General features: G+C 36.3%; 2 protein-coding genes across 2 annotated transcripts; one reads left to right on the top strand and one right to left on the bottom strand.

Annotated features, from left to right (window-relative positions):
- The first annotated feature begins 2,414 nt into the window (after window positions 1-2,414).
- LOC131653810 (uncharacterized) lies at window positions 2,415-5,562 on the top strand. The gene is made up of 5 exons (XM_058924101.1): window positions 2,415-2,631; window positions 2,732-2,983; window positions 4,005-4,148; window positions 4,232-4,921; window positions 5,045-5,562. The coding sequence occupies exons 1-5, from the start codon at window positions 2,530-2,532 to the stop codon at window positions 5,288-5,290; spliced, it is 1,434 nt and encodes a 477-aa protein (XP_058780084.1). The 5' UTR covers window positions 2,415-2,529; the 3' UTR covers window positions 5,291-5,562.
- A 70-nt stretch (window positions 5,563-5,632) lies between these two features.
- Window positions 5,633-9,433, bottom strand: LOC131653808 (protein NRT1/ PTR FAMILY 2.6-like). The gene is made up of 4 exons (XM_058924100.1): window positions 9,223-9,433; window positions 8,889-9,106; window positions 7,311-7,861; window positions 5,633-6,482 (listed from the first exon to the last, which is right to left on the bottom strand). The coding sequence occupies exons 1-4, from the start codon at window positions 9,317-9,319 to the stop codon at window positions 5,702-5,704; spliced, it is 1,647 nt and encodes a 548-aa protein (XP_058780083.1). The 5' UTR covers window positions 9,320-9,433; the 3' UTR covers window positions 5,633-5,701.
- Window positions 9,434-14,492: the final 5,059 nt, after the last annotated feature.

Below are 14,492 nucleotides of genomic sequence, written 5' to 3'. Positions count from 1 at the left end.
CCAACAATAATATTATTACTCATATTGAAATAAGACGAGAGGTTACCTCCATTGCCCGTCATGTGAAAAGTTGCTCCGCTGTTCATATACCATTGATCATTAGGAAGAGAGATAGAGAAAGTATGCATAGCATCCTGGATGTCTGTCGAAGCATAATATTGTAGTGCTTGCCGACTGGTGAAAGTCGATGGAGCGGTGGCTTTAGTGGATTGTCGAGGCCTAGAACCAAGAATGCCAAATTATTTTCGTGAAGCACCTATTATCAGATACAGACATGGTGGAGTTGACCAAGGTTGCCATGAATAAACCCAAGACTTCTATTATGGAGAGATGGAAACCATTGTTACTGTTGCGCCCGAGAGTGACTTCCACCTCGACCATTGTGTCTTCCTCTTCCACGACCACCGCGACCATTGTGCCCTCCACCGAGAGCACCAATGTTGCGTCCGTTCTAATTGTTATTACGATTATGACCTGCTGAGGCTGAAACATCATATTGAGCGGGTAAGAAAGCAGAGTTCTCGACCGAACTCACTGCCTTCTTTGCCTTAGCTATTTTTTCTAGGATAATCATGGAACAAACGTTGTAAAAAAGGGGAAGAGAATATCTGTGATGAATGTACGATTTGACAATGGGGTACGCATTAGTGAGGCCAAGGATGAGTTGAAGTACGAGCCTTTCATTCGACACGGGAGCAATGTCATTAGAGAGTTGATCTGATAGTGATTTTAGATGTTGACAGTAGGTGGAGTCATTAGGAAATTTTTCCACATGAGCATTCGAAAATTCTTGCTCTAGGTAGAGAGCCGTATAATTTTTGTTGTCATAAAAGATATTGAACAACCGGTTCCATGCTTATTCGGCAGTTGAATCACGCTTGACAATTATGTGAAGAAGATCATACAATATAGTACCGTAAATTCATTGAAGGACAACAATATCTAGACAATGCTAGATGTGAGGATCATAGGTGTTGAATTCTAAAAAGGATGTAGGTTCGGTCGAAATAATGTGACCAATAACTTGATGAACACGACCATGAATTTTGAATAGTTCAAACCACATGTTATAATGACCTTTTTCGATGCTCGAGGTAACTTTAATGAAATTTGTAATGTTTTAGATGGTGAAAGCGAGATGGATAGGAGGTGGTGTTCCTGCCGTGGTGACAGATTTGGGAGAAGAGGTTGGGGTTTTGGTAGGAGAGGAGGAGGAGTGTTTGTAGTCAGACATGTTGTCAAAAAGAAAGTTTAGGTGGCGTGGTTAAGGTTAGGAAGAAGAAGACGACATGTTAGGGTTTGATATTTGGATCAGTACCCACTATTTATTAATAACATGTAAGTATTTGCAACTATCCTTTCTATTGATTTCTCAAAGATATATATACAATGTTAATTTCTATATCTATACAATCATGACTATTCTATAAAGAGGAGTGCTAGCAACACTCTCTTTTGAACACTCTCTCAAACACTCACTTTTTTATTGGTTTAATCAAGTGTAGGCCCCTCATTTTAAAAATAGGTCCCACATAAAATAGTAAGACCCACACATGTTTCAACCAATAGAAAAGAAAGTGTTTGAGAGAGTGTTCAAAAGAGAGTGTTGCTAGCATTTCTCTTCTATAAATAGAGATGTATAGTCTAATTTTTTATTGATAATAATATTCTAATAATAACTATAATACATTCTAATAATAACTATAATACATTCTAATAATATATCATCTATTTTTACTATAATAATAGAATAGATACAAAATTATTTTAAGTTATATATCTCTAAATTAATGTATTTTTTTAATAAAAAAATTGGATAATGATCTACCAATAGGCCTGCAAAATTAAAAAATAAATAACAACAACAATTAAGCTTTATCTCACTAAATGGAGTCAACTACATCAATTAAGTTTTGTCATAATGTTCTATATATGACAACGCTTTTAACTAAATTGTTAATCTCGAGATTTTTTTTAATAAATTCTCTTATAATTTTTTTTAGGTCTTTCTCTTTCTCTAATTGTTTGAATTCTCTTAATCTGGGCTTCTCTTTGTTTGAATTCTCTCAATCTTACAACATAATTAACATATCTTCTCTACATGTCAAAATTACCTAAGCCTATTTTCCACCATCTTTTCTATTATAAGTGTTATCCTACTACACATCCAATCCAAGACAACATCCTTATTTTTGCTACGCGTACTTTATTCTCATATTAATTCTTAAGTGCCAAACATTCTATCTCTTACAACATCACATATTTTACTACCGTTCGATAAAAAAAATTCTTCAACTTAAATGATACATTTGCATCACATAAAATCTCTAAAACCCTAATCCACTTCATTCACACAACTTAAATTCGATGGTTTTCATATTAGAAAATAAACATTATAAGTAAAGGCCATGCCCATTAGGAACAAAATGCCTCCAAAAATACCAAAGACAAAGGTAGCGTAGAATCTTTCACTCTTCTGTTATAATAACTCGTTTATTCCAGAACCAACTTTCCATCATCGAAAGAAAAATGAAAAATTTCCATAAACATTGCTTTTCAAACAACATTATCAACAGAGAGTTAGGCTTCTTTCATCCATCCTCTTTCACTCATCACTTTTACGCTTCTCAGGTTTTCCCAATCCTCTCTCTTAACATGTTTTTCTTTTCAAAGAATTCTTATCATGAATATGTAGAACTGATTAGATTTATTTATTTATTTATGATTGCAGGTTCTTGTACAGAACTTGAATTTATATGCAAAACTAGAGGGTCACGAAGGGTGTGTTAATGCAGTGGAGTTTAACTCCACTGGTGATGTTATTGTCTCTGGTTCTGATGATAGACAGGTTGTGTTTTGGAATTGGGAATCCAAAAGTAAGCTTTTTGATTATCATTCTGGTCATGAAGAGAATGTTTTTCAGACTAAGATTATGCCGTTTAGTGATGATAGTCGGATTGTGACTTCGGCGGGTGATGGTCAGGTGAAATGTCTTTTCGTGTGTGAATTGAATGTTTTGGTATTGCGTTAATCGTATACTTAATCACATGCATTGTTATTCAACTCTAAAGATCTTTTACACCTATCATTGAATCGTTCAAAATGTTTGATTTTAGTTAAAATTATTTTAAAGGCGCGCTGACGATTGATTGTGTTTGCTTGAAGAGTAAAAAGTTTTACATTCACAATGTATCCGTATTAAACTTACTTGTTCGGTTGAGAACATAGAAATAGAAAATGAGGTGGTGGAGTTGACCTGCAAAGTTAACACTTTAATGTTCAAGTCAATGAAAGAATGAGAAGTAATGTGAGAGTGAGAATGAATTTGATGAGCGATTGAGATTGTTCGCGTGTGATGTGACATGCTATGCGGGCAACTGTCTGATTGAATTGGACAATGCTTGATGCATTGGAGGGAAGGATTGTCTGCTTCTGGTCAGTGTGAAGGCCTACGTGCTTTGTGCGCATTTCTTCTTGGAGTTTACTGTTGGGCCTTGCGGACGGCTCAGAACAAAACTCTTAAAAATAAGTCATTGATCCGGTTGATTTTAATAGTCTGATATGATGCTTTTTTATTTGACGCTTTTCTGATCTCTAGAACTAGAAAGAAAATCGGATCACTGATTTTTATTTTTTATTTTTTGGTTTAAATATATCTGATGGAAGAAGAATTTGTTATCAAGCTTCACCTTGTATCTGTTGTGGTGAACACAACTTCATTTCTTTCAAAGTAGCCAACAATGCTAGAAGTTACAAAATGCTGTCAAATAATGTGCATAGAATACTGTTGTTTTGTAATTAAGCATAACCAGTTAAAGTTGTTTGTACGAGTTACGTCTTTCTGTTGATTAATTTTATCAAGATATGGTGCATTTGGCTCATTAACCTAACAATGTAAGAAAGAAATGACATGTTGAATGAGAATGACCCGAGTTAAGCACAACATAAAGACTAATAATTTAAGGTATCTGCTTAAGCATTGGAAACTAATCTTTCCTTTGCAGGTAAGGCTTGGCTTTCTCCAGGAGGATGGTAGAGTTATCACTACAATGTTGGGGAAGCACGATGGTTCTGTATACAAGCTTGCCATGGAGCCAGGAAGTCCCCACATATTTTATAGTTGTGGTGAAGATGGATTTATTCAACATGTTAGTCAAGTATTACCGCAAGTTGCATGTTGAAAGCTCCCCTTTACGATCCCCAAATGTTATATATTTTGTTTCTTTTGCAGTTTGATTTGCGAAGTAGTTCAGCTACAAAACTTTTCTGTTGTTCCTCGACCGTAGGGAACAAAAAACAGCCTCCAAGAAAAATAGGGCTGAACTCCATTGTGATTGACTCTAGAATTCCGTATTACTTCGCAGTAGGTGGATCAGATGAATATGCACGTGTTTATGACATAAGAAAATGCCGGTGGGATGCTGCAAAAGATTCAGACCATCCTGTTAACACGTTTTGCCCTCGTCATCTAATCGGGTCAAGTAATGTCCATATTACAGGATTGGCCTACTCAAAGTCAAGTGAGCTCCTTGTTTCTTATAACGACGAGCTCATCTATCTGTTTGAGAAGAATGCAGGCTTCGATTCTTTGCCTTCATCTGCTGCATATGAAGATCCAAAGAATCTTCAAGAGACACGAGTTTACTCGGGCCATAGAAATGCACAGACAGTTAAAGGAGTGAATTTTTTCGGCCCTAATGATGAGTATGTGTTGAGTGGCTCAGATTGTGGCCATATATTCATCTGGAAGAAGAAAGATGCTAAGCTGGTGAGACTAATGGTTGGTGATCAACATGTCGTAAACCAACTTGAGCCCCATCCTCACATACCCTTTCTAGCTACTTGCGGCATAGAAAAAAATGTGAAAATATGGGCGCCTATAGGGAGTGATACTCCTCCACTTCCTTCAAACGCGAAAGAGGTACTATGGTATTGGGAATTTTTTTTTGGTCCATATGTTTAGTGCTTAACCTGATATTTATATTTGTAAAATCTGGTTTACTTTATTGATTGCAACTCTCTGATTGTTAATTCATGCGAACAGGTAATTGAAGCAAACAGAAAGGGAAGGGAATATCGGTCACGGGTCACTCTTACTCCTGATGTTATGATGCACGTTCTTCGTCTGCAGAGGCGGCAGACATTGGCGTACATTGAAAGAACACATAATAGCGCGGATATTGTGAGTGACGACGAAGATGAAGAAAAGTATCTTTTAGGATTGTTAGAGGGCGATCTATCTTCTGAAGAGGATTCTTCTGCAAATTCCAGGGATTGCAACATTAGCTAAAGCTTAAAGAAACAGTTTTTGTTTCTGTTCGCCGACTAATTCCTTAGAAAATGCTGTTAGCCTCATTGTTTTTAACCATCAAATACTACGTGCTAACAAACATCTTTAGCGAATAGATTGGTATGCAATATAAAGTCTAGATTGTTCCGAATAAAGTTTGAAGTACTGGTCAATTTTAGGCAAATTCAGATACTATGTATAGAGCCAAAAAATAAATAAAACAAGTGTATATTTGATGTATGCGAATAATATCTCTCTCAATGTGAATAATCTTTGTTTGTCCTCTGAGGTAACTCTTGTATAGTCGCTTCATTTCATAACACTCTTATATTATTGTCGATCTAAGCTTAACATTGATACTTATTCTAATCATAACAGTGATGACATTTATCATAATAACATCGCATTCTCCTAAACATTTTCATACTTGTAAGAAATAGAGCACAACAAGTAATACACAAAGTTGATACCCCCAAACAGAACACACATCCAGTACACATTATCTACCTTCCCATGATTTATATCATCAGGTAACCATTCCGTACTCCTACGAACTTGGTCGATTAAAGCAGTGCTCAGGTAAAAAGCAATCCCTATAAGCATCGAAATCATTGCAGTTGATGTGGTTCTAAGTGATTGTGGAAACTGTTGGTAATAGAATGTAACTTGTCCAGGAAAATGAAAAGCTTCTCCAATGCCAACAAGCACTAACTGCGGAAACAACCATAACACTGACATGGAAACATGCTCATGTCCTAATTTGAGTCTCTTTGATTCAACGAGAGCAGAAGCAACCATGCCAAGAACATTCAACACGTGTCCGACTCCTATTCGTTGGAGCGGTGTAGGCGATTTTCCAGTAACCTTATGCCAACCTGGCAATATTAACCTGTCGAGAAAAGTGAGGAAAATGGCTGTTGATACTAAGATTATAACAGAAACAGAACCAGCCGGGATTTTGAAATGTGATCCTAAAGAACGATCCATGACTAAAGCTTGAAGTACTGTCAAGCTACTTTGTATTGCGATTGGAGTCGCGAGGAATATACTTGAAGTCCATAGTGGTAAGATTCCAATTATTTTTTTGAAATCTTCGACTTGTTGAACTGTGCATAGCCTCCATGATGATCTCTTAATTGTGTTATCTGAGTTTAGGTCTGCATCAGTTATCAGAGCTGCACGATTGAAGAACCTGCATTAGCATATACATCAGAACAATGTTAAGATTTGTTGAGGTTGGATCTAGGATCTGGTATCTAGGTCTATAAATATCATTTGTAGATCTTATTATAGACATATTCTCATTGCTCTGGGCTCATTTAGTCATTTATGTCTAATAGCTTAGTGTGTTTAAGGCCTAATGTGTCCATTTCGACCGAGAAAGATTCTGCTTTGAAGACTTTAAAGATGTATACCGTTTTCGACTAACTTATAACGTTTTAAAATATAAATAATTCAAAATAATCAAACAATAGGGGAAAAATTCAAGTATTTTTACTAGGACCGTCTTAATTTTTCGAAGGTCCAATGTAGGTTAATCACGTGTGTTGCTTAATCACGGTTTAAGTGTGACAAATCAAATAGAGACCCTGTGATTTAATCATGACAAATATTTTAAAGGTCCTTTTTAGTCACAGTTTAAACATGTCAAATTTAGGATCATGTGCGGTAGTCCTCCTTGCACGCCTGTCAAATGTACACCCACGGCTCTGAGTTTTACATGAATTGGATCCACTAGCTTATCTCAACTACTTCAACTATGAACAGTTATGGCCATTACTAAAAGTTCCCCACTCCACACTCTCTATCTTTAACACCTAACAAAATTCTGACATTCACTAAAGAATTACCCACCACCAATTTCTAAAGCAACCATCATTATAATAATTTCCCACCACCTAGACTTTTCCAAATAATAGGGTCTACCATAACAAAAAAACAGCTGCCACTATCTATGACATTTGTTGTTTCGTGTTTCTTGTTGAAACATAAACGAAACAAATGAAACAGTGCTTAGTACCTTAATCTTTTTCCTGGCGTTATTGGAGGCAGAATTTGAACAACAACATCATAACCAGTTGCACCAGTATAGTAATCTTCCATTCTAGACGAGTGCTTCCACTTCCCCTTCCTTAAACTAGCAACAAAAACCCGTCCCAAATCCAAAACCGCGCTTCCATTAGGCTTATCATTTCGATAAAATCCATAACCCGACAAAAAAACAACCACACTGAGAAAAGTAGCAACGGCGCAAACTCCGAATCCTAACGCCCAACCGAAATTATCCTCAATGTAAATGACTCCGGTTAATGCAGCTCCAGACGCGACATAGAACGCGAAAAAAAACCAGTTGAAAAATATTCCTTGATGTTCTGGTTTATCGAACTGGTTTGCGCCTAGTGACGCTGACGTGAAACGGGAGCCTCCGAAACCGATTGATATTAGGACTATGCTTATGTATAGAACTGTGTATTGGATTTCTGTTGGTGGTTTGCATGTGGAAGATGAACCGTTGCATGGATGAGGCTTTAGTGAATTTATTGTTGCTGTCAAAAATAGAATAACTGTTCCCTGCAGTATCAAAGATCATCAACAATATGTTTTGAAATTACATTAGTTTTATGTTCTGTCTTTTCAATCAGATATTGATGGAAACATTTGGAAGAACATCTCGTGGAAATAATTAAATTGAAAATGATTGAAAGATTATTATTTTTATAATGTGTGGTTATGTATGGAAAAAAGGAGATAAACAAAGACTTTTGGTTAATCATGCATTGATGGTTAGGTTTAGGATTAATTTACTATTACAATTATTTCATCATGATTGAACTTATATAAAAATTAATAATAGTTGGTGGATTAAAAATTAATTTTATATTTTGTCATTTTATAAAATTGAATTCTTAACTTAATCTTGAGATAACCTATTTTAACACACATTTGTAGGCATATAAACAACACCTATAATACAACTATTCCTTCTAATTTTTATTATAAAAAAATGTTTTTAAAATTTACTGAATAATTAAATATCTGATCTATAAATTAAATATATTAATTATTCTATAAATTTTAAAAATATTTTTTTATATAATAGAGCATAAAACATAATATTGGTTCGGAAATAAAAAAAATAAACTATTAAACATTGAAAATTATATCTATAATTGTATTGTTATAATGTAGTATTTATTATTTTTTAATCTTCTCAACTTGTGGTAAAAATCTCTTTCTAAATTATTAATCTATATATTTTTAGACTAAATATATCATTTACCAATGAATTAAAAAAATTAAATTTATGTATAAAAATATCAAAAATCTAGATAAAATAAAATATCCACGTATAATCCTTTAACTAGTTTGTTTTGAGATGAAAAATATAAATAATTAGTTTGTAAACATGAATATATTTCTTTCATAGTTAATATTCATATATTGCTAAAATATAATTCTTAGGCATGAAAGTAATAAATAAAACAAAGGAAATAGAGATATTATAATTACATCAGTGACAAAAATAGACCAAGTAGAACATAAAATAAAACAAAATGCAACCTAACATTTAGATATAGATATAGTAGTAGTAGTTTACCAGCAAAGAAACACAAGAAGAAGCAAAGGCAACAGAGAAAGAGCCAAAGAAAGAATCAGCAACAATTGCAGCAACTAGAGGAACTAGATTCGAGCTTCCAACAACCACGTTTACAATCTGGGCAGCATTGATGCTCTTTATATTGAATTCTTGTATAAGATAAACAATCAAATTTCCAACAATCCCCGCACTTGCAAGCGATAACCCCGCCACCATACCTATATAAAAAAAGAGTAACAAATTTATTAACTAACATGATCATGAACATTTTTATGTGTAAAAGTGAGTGAATAATGTTGTTGTTGTGTTGAAAGGTTAAAGAAAAGAGGTAGACCAATGAAGAAGGGGAAAGTTCTCCAACCACCATGCTTTCTCCTACTATTCAAACTTTGTGGTTCTTTTGGGGATGTTGCTAGCTTATTATCATCCATTGTTGACCTCACTCTTGTGCTGTTGTAGAAACAGTGTGTGTGGTGTTTTTTATAGGAAAGTTTGGTGTTGATTTGCACTCTCTAGGATTCTTATAGTTTAATGTTTTTTTTTTTTTGCCTTGATATTGTTATGCTTATAAGTTGTTGAAAACGTGGAGAATTCATTAACTTTTGTTGAAAGGATGTATCATTTGTTTAAACAAAAATGAACAAAGTGGGATTGACTGGATGAGATTTTTTATGGAAATAATTGGTGTTTTTTTATTTTAAATTGGAAAATCATTTTTAGAAAATGCAATATAGCTGTTCATATTGTCCTACCTAATTTAATGAATGGTTTTGTAATATCTTCAAAATATTTTGACAAACAACTTTTTAAAAATTTAATATTCAAAAATTTGAGGCTACATTTTTACTCTAGTGTAAAAGTTAGATGGCAAATCTTAGTATCTCCAAATCAAATACACTATTAAAGAACTAAAGGAAACTACAATATTTTAAAATTAAAAAGATAAAAAATTAATAAAATTAAAAAGTTTCATTTTATTTATATGATACCTTCGAATGTATCAGAGACACTTTATGATATAATGAATAATAAATTACAAAGATGAGATATTAAGGCTCTGTTTGATAAAAATAGCAGTTGGTTGATAAATTAGTTTATAGCTTATAACTTATGACTGATGGCTGATGACTTATAGCTGATGCCTGATTTATTTATAGCTAATAAGCTAATTGAAGTGTTTGATAAAATTAGTGGTTCATTAGTTGATAAATTTACGAGAATTAGGAGTAAATTCCCACAGAAGGCGCCAATGTTCCATCGTGGAATTAAAATTGGTATGTATCAATGGCGAGAGATCCTGAAATGGTGGCGCTGATATTCCGATACAGAGGCATGAGGTGAACTTGTAAGATTAGCACTTCAACGTTCAAGTTAGTTCAAAATTCAAGATGAGTGTAATAAATTTGGGGATCAGTAAAATGAACATTGAATATCACATGTGTTGTATTTTATATGTTAGGTTGTTTTGATTGGACTTGCAAGTTTAGTCCGATTTGAGGGTCAGTTCTGACATCAAGTGGTTTCAGCCCCCTCCCGATTGCAGTTGCGGGAGATCGAACTGTGGAAATTTCGCCTATTTATCTCTTAAAAGTTTTAACTTTTAGTATTTAAGAATAATATTAACATGTTCCTAGATCCAAAACTTTAAAAATATCATAAAACTCAAATTCTCTCACGATTTAGCATCTAAAAAGTGAAAATCAGGTAAAAAAATGAGTATGACATTCTTGATTTGTTTTAGTAACATTTAAAATGACACAAAATTTGTCATATTTTTTTTGTTTAATCTAAGATATCATTAAAAAAACGAAGTTAAATGAAGAAGAATTGGTTCTAAATTTAAGTCTCATGCTCTTTATATTAAATTCTTGTATAAGATAAACAATCAAATTTCCTACTATTCCTGCACTTGCAAGCGACTATATCTTTTTTTTTTTGATAACCAACGAACTTCATTAAACAGAGACCGAAGTCGGAAACAAATCTACATCCACGGGTGGAATAACATTTAACCACGTTCTACTCCCTAATCGTCTACCAATTCCTATCAAATTATGGGCATCCTTATTAAAGGAGCGATTACAAAAGATCACAGAAAAACATTCAAATTGTTTTAAAAAAACCTTACAATCCATCACCACAGGTTCAATGTTAAAATTTTCCTCCAAGCCATTTATGCAGTCCACCACCCCTTTTGCATCTGATTGAAGAACTATCGAGTGGTACTTAAGCTTCAGTGCCGTTGCCAACCCCGACTCAATTGCCATAGCCTCCGCTAAATCCGGTTCTACACTAATGTTCCTTCTGCTGCAAGTTGACAGAATCACATTCCTATTGCTGTCACTGATCACCATTCCCATTGCCATACATCCCTCATCAAAACAGCCTGCATCAACATGAATAAAGACGCATCCCTTTGGTCTTTCCGATTTTCCACTCACCATATGAACTCTATGCTTCGCGCAGATCTCAGGATTGGCCGCATTGAATTCCTGCACATACGTCTCCGCTTCTCTTCCCACGTCAAAAGGCATGACTTTAGCGTTCGAGAACACACAATCATTGCGAGACTTCCAAATTTTCCATAAAATTGTGCTCACCAACTGTCCCACATAACCGTCTTTCTGCCCCACCCACTCCTCGAGCCATTTACACGGGTCAGAATTTTGTGGAATGTGAATCCCCAAGGAGGAAGAGAACCACACCGCTTGGGCAAAAAGGCAAGCCATAAACAGATGCTGCAGATTTTCAGGTGCATAGTGACACATAGGACAAGAAATGTCTAAATTCACACCTTTCTTGGATAGGTTACTTTTTGTTGGCAGTAGGTTTTTTGCAAATCTCCATAGAAAATTCCGAATCCTCGCATGAACAGGCACTTTCCATAGCTTCTTCCACAATGATTCATTGCAATTGTGAGATGGTCCTGCCTTCTTTATCTCCCTCTTCTTTCGCATGATGTGATAAGCAGATTTTACCGAATAGTTCCCGTGCTTCTCCCAATGCCACACCAGCTTGTCCTCAATCCCTCTTCTAGAAATAGGGATGCCCAATATTTGCTTCGCATCCCACGGCACAAACCACTCGTGAACAATTTCCTTCTTCCACACTTTCAGATCATGGTGAATTAAGTCTGAAACCAGAGCCTCAGAATCATGGCTTCCTCTTGGACTCAAAACAGTAAAGCTAGAGTTCTTTGGCAGCCAGCTATCCCTCCAAACTTTCACATTATAGCCATTTCCAATTCGCCATCTCGACCCCTCTAGCACCAAATCCCTAGCGCTAAGAATGCTCCACCACACGTAACTGGGTGTGTGACCTACCCTTGCCTCTTTGATTGTACATCTTGGGAAATATATGCTTTTTAGAGTCTTGGATAGAATAGAGTTTTGCTCAGATTGGATGCGCCAGAAATGTTTGCCCAGGAGGCTCACATTAAAGTCGGAAATGTTTTCCCAACTTGCCCAGTGTATTTTGCGGTTTCCTTCCTTTGATCCCCACCAGAATTTCGCCATAAGGCTCTCGATCTCGCCGCACACCCCTTCTGGTAATTTAAAACAACTCATCATGTATGTCGGAATAGCCTGCACCACTACCTTAATAAGAACTTCCTTCCCTGATCTTGACAGCAGCCCTTCTTTCCACCCTTTTAGCTTCTTCCAAACTCTGTTAACCACAATCGAGAAAATCTCCTTTTTCGACCTACCAAAAAGTACCGGTAATCCCAAATACTTTGAGTGAGTCTGAACTGTCTTTATCCTCATCCTGTTACGGATCATTTCTGTTACTGATTCTGAAACATTTCGACTGAAGGAGACTTCCGTCTTATCGAGATTAACTTGTTGGCCTGATGCTTCCTGGTAGCGTGAGAGCACCTTCATAATCATCTCAGCCTCCACCTCATTTGCTCTAGCAAACAGTAGACAGTCGTCTGCGAAGAACAAATGTGAGATCTTTGGGGCATTCCTGGCAATCTGAATGCCATGGATTTTTGACGCATTTGACTCCGCCTTTAAAAGACCCGAAAGAGTATATGCACAAAGAACAAACAGGTAAGGGGAAAGGGGATCCCCTTGACGGAGACCCCTTTCCGGAAAAAACGTAGAACTTGGCTGCCCATTAAGGAGGATTTGGTACGACACCGAGGATATACACCGAACAACCAGCTTAACCATCAACTCCGGGAACCCCATAGATTTTAAAACTCCTTCCACAAAACTCCATTCCATCCTATCATATGCTTTAGCCATATCCAACTTCATAGCCATCACTCATTTTTTTCCTTTCTTTTTCTTCTTCATCCAATGGAAGCATTCCATTGCGAGAATGGCATTATCCGAGATAAGTCTGCCCCTCACGAAAGCACTCTGTTCCTCGTCTATGATCTCCGGAATCACTTTTTTGAAACGGTTTGCAATAGCTTTTGTTACAATCTTCATCACAACATTGCAAAGGCTGATGGGCCGAAAATCAGAAGGAGTTTTAGGATTTTTGCACTTCGGTATCAAGGCTATGAAAGTATGATTAATATCCTTCGGGTCCATTCCTTTATTCAGGATACCAATAGCCAGTTCCTGAACATCCTTTTCCACCGTGCCCCAAATTTTTTGATAGAATAGTGCCTGTAAGCCATCCGGGCCCGGTGATTTGAGTGGATGCATTTGAAATAAAGCCTCTTCCACTTTCTGTTCACTGAAATCACAGTCACACATCCTAATATTTTCCTGGCTCAGCTTCCCTTTCACCACCGCACACACAGCCTCTATATTAGATGGTTTTGATGAAGTGAACATGTTCTTGAAATATAACCTCAAAATCTCCTCACATCGGTTCCACCCGCACTTCCACGCTCCATCCTCCCCTTTAAGCTTCCTTATGGTATTTGTGGTCTTCCTTTGTTTGGCTTTCCCATGAAAAAACTTGGTATTTTTATCTCCGTCTTTCAACCACATCGCTCTACTATGTTGACGCCAGATAATTTCTTCCACTTTCAACAGATTATTCTTTTGATCCTCCAAGGCCTTGAAACACCTAATGTCTTCTTCACTGGTCCCCCATCTACACTCCTCTTCTAACAGCTCCTCGATTCGTTTGATTTCTTGCCTCACTGCTCCACTCCTAAATTCCTTGAAATTTGCCCCTATATCCTCCATAGCTTTAATTTTGTTTAAACCCCCTCCCGTACTCGTCTCCCAGTGCCTTCTCACTATATTCGCGCACTTCACATCTCTTGCCCATATGTCTTCAAACCTGAAAACGTGCTTAAATCCCTGCTTCTCCTCCTCCGTTTGCTTCTCTAATTCGATTCTAAGAGCAGAGTGGTCAGAACCAAACCTCGGCAAATGCGTGACTGATATAGGGTGGAATCTGCCAATACACGAATTTGTGCCCAAAGCTCTATCCAACCTACATTGAATGTTGTTTTGGTCTTTCCTCTTGTTGGACCAAGTGAAAGGGTAGCCTTCAAATCCCAAATCCTGCAAATTGCATTCTTCCAAGGTTTGTCTTCCCCAACTGAACTGTGTTAGTGATCTCGAATTTCCTCCCTTCTTCTCATTGTCACTGAGAACATCATTGAAGTCACCCACACACATCCAATTCGTG

This window comes from Vicia villosa, linkage group LG2, assembly GCF_029867415.1.
Source record: "Vicia villosa cultivar HV-30 ecotype Madison, WI linkage group LG2, Vvil1.0, whole genome shotgun sequence".
NCBI lineage: Eukaryota > Viridiplantae > Streptophyta > Magnoliopsida > Fabales > Fabaceae > Vicia > Vicia villosa.
This window is presented reverse-complemented; position numbering and strand designations above follow the sequence as displayed.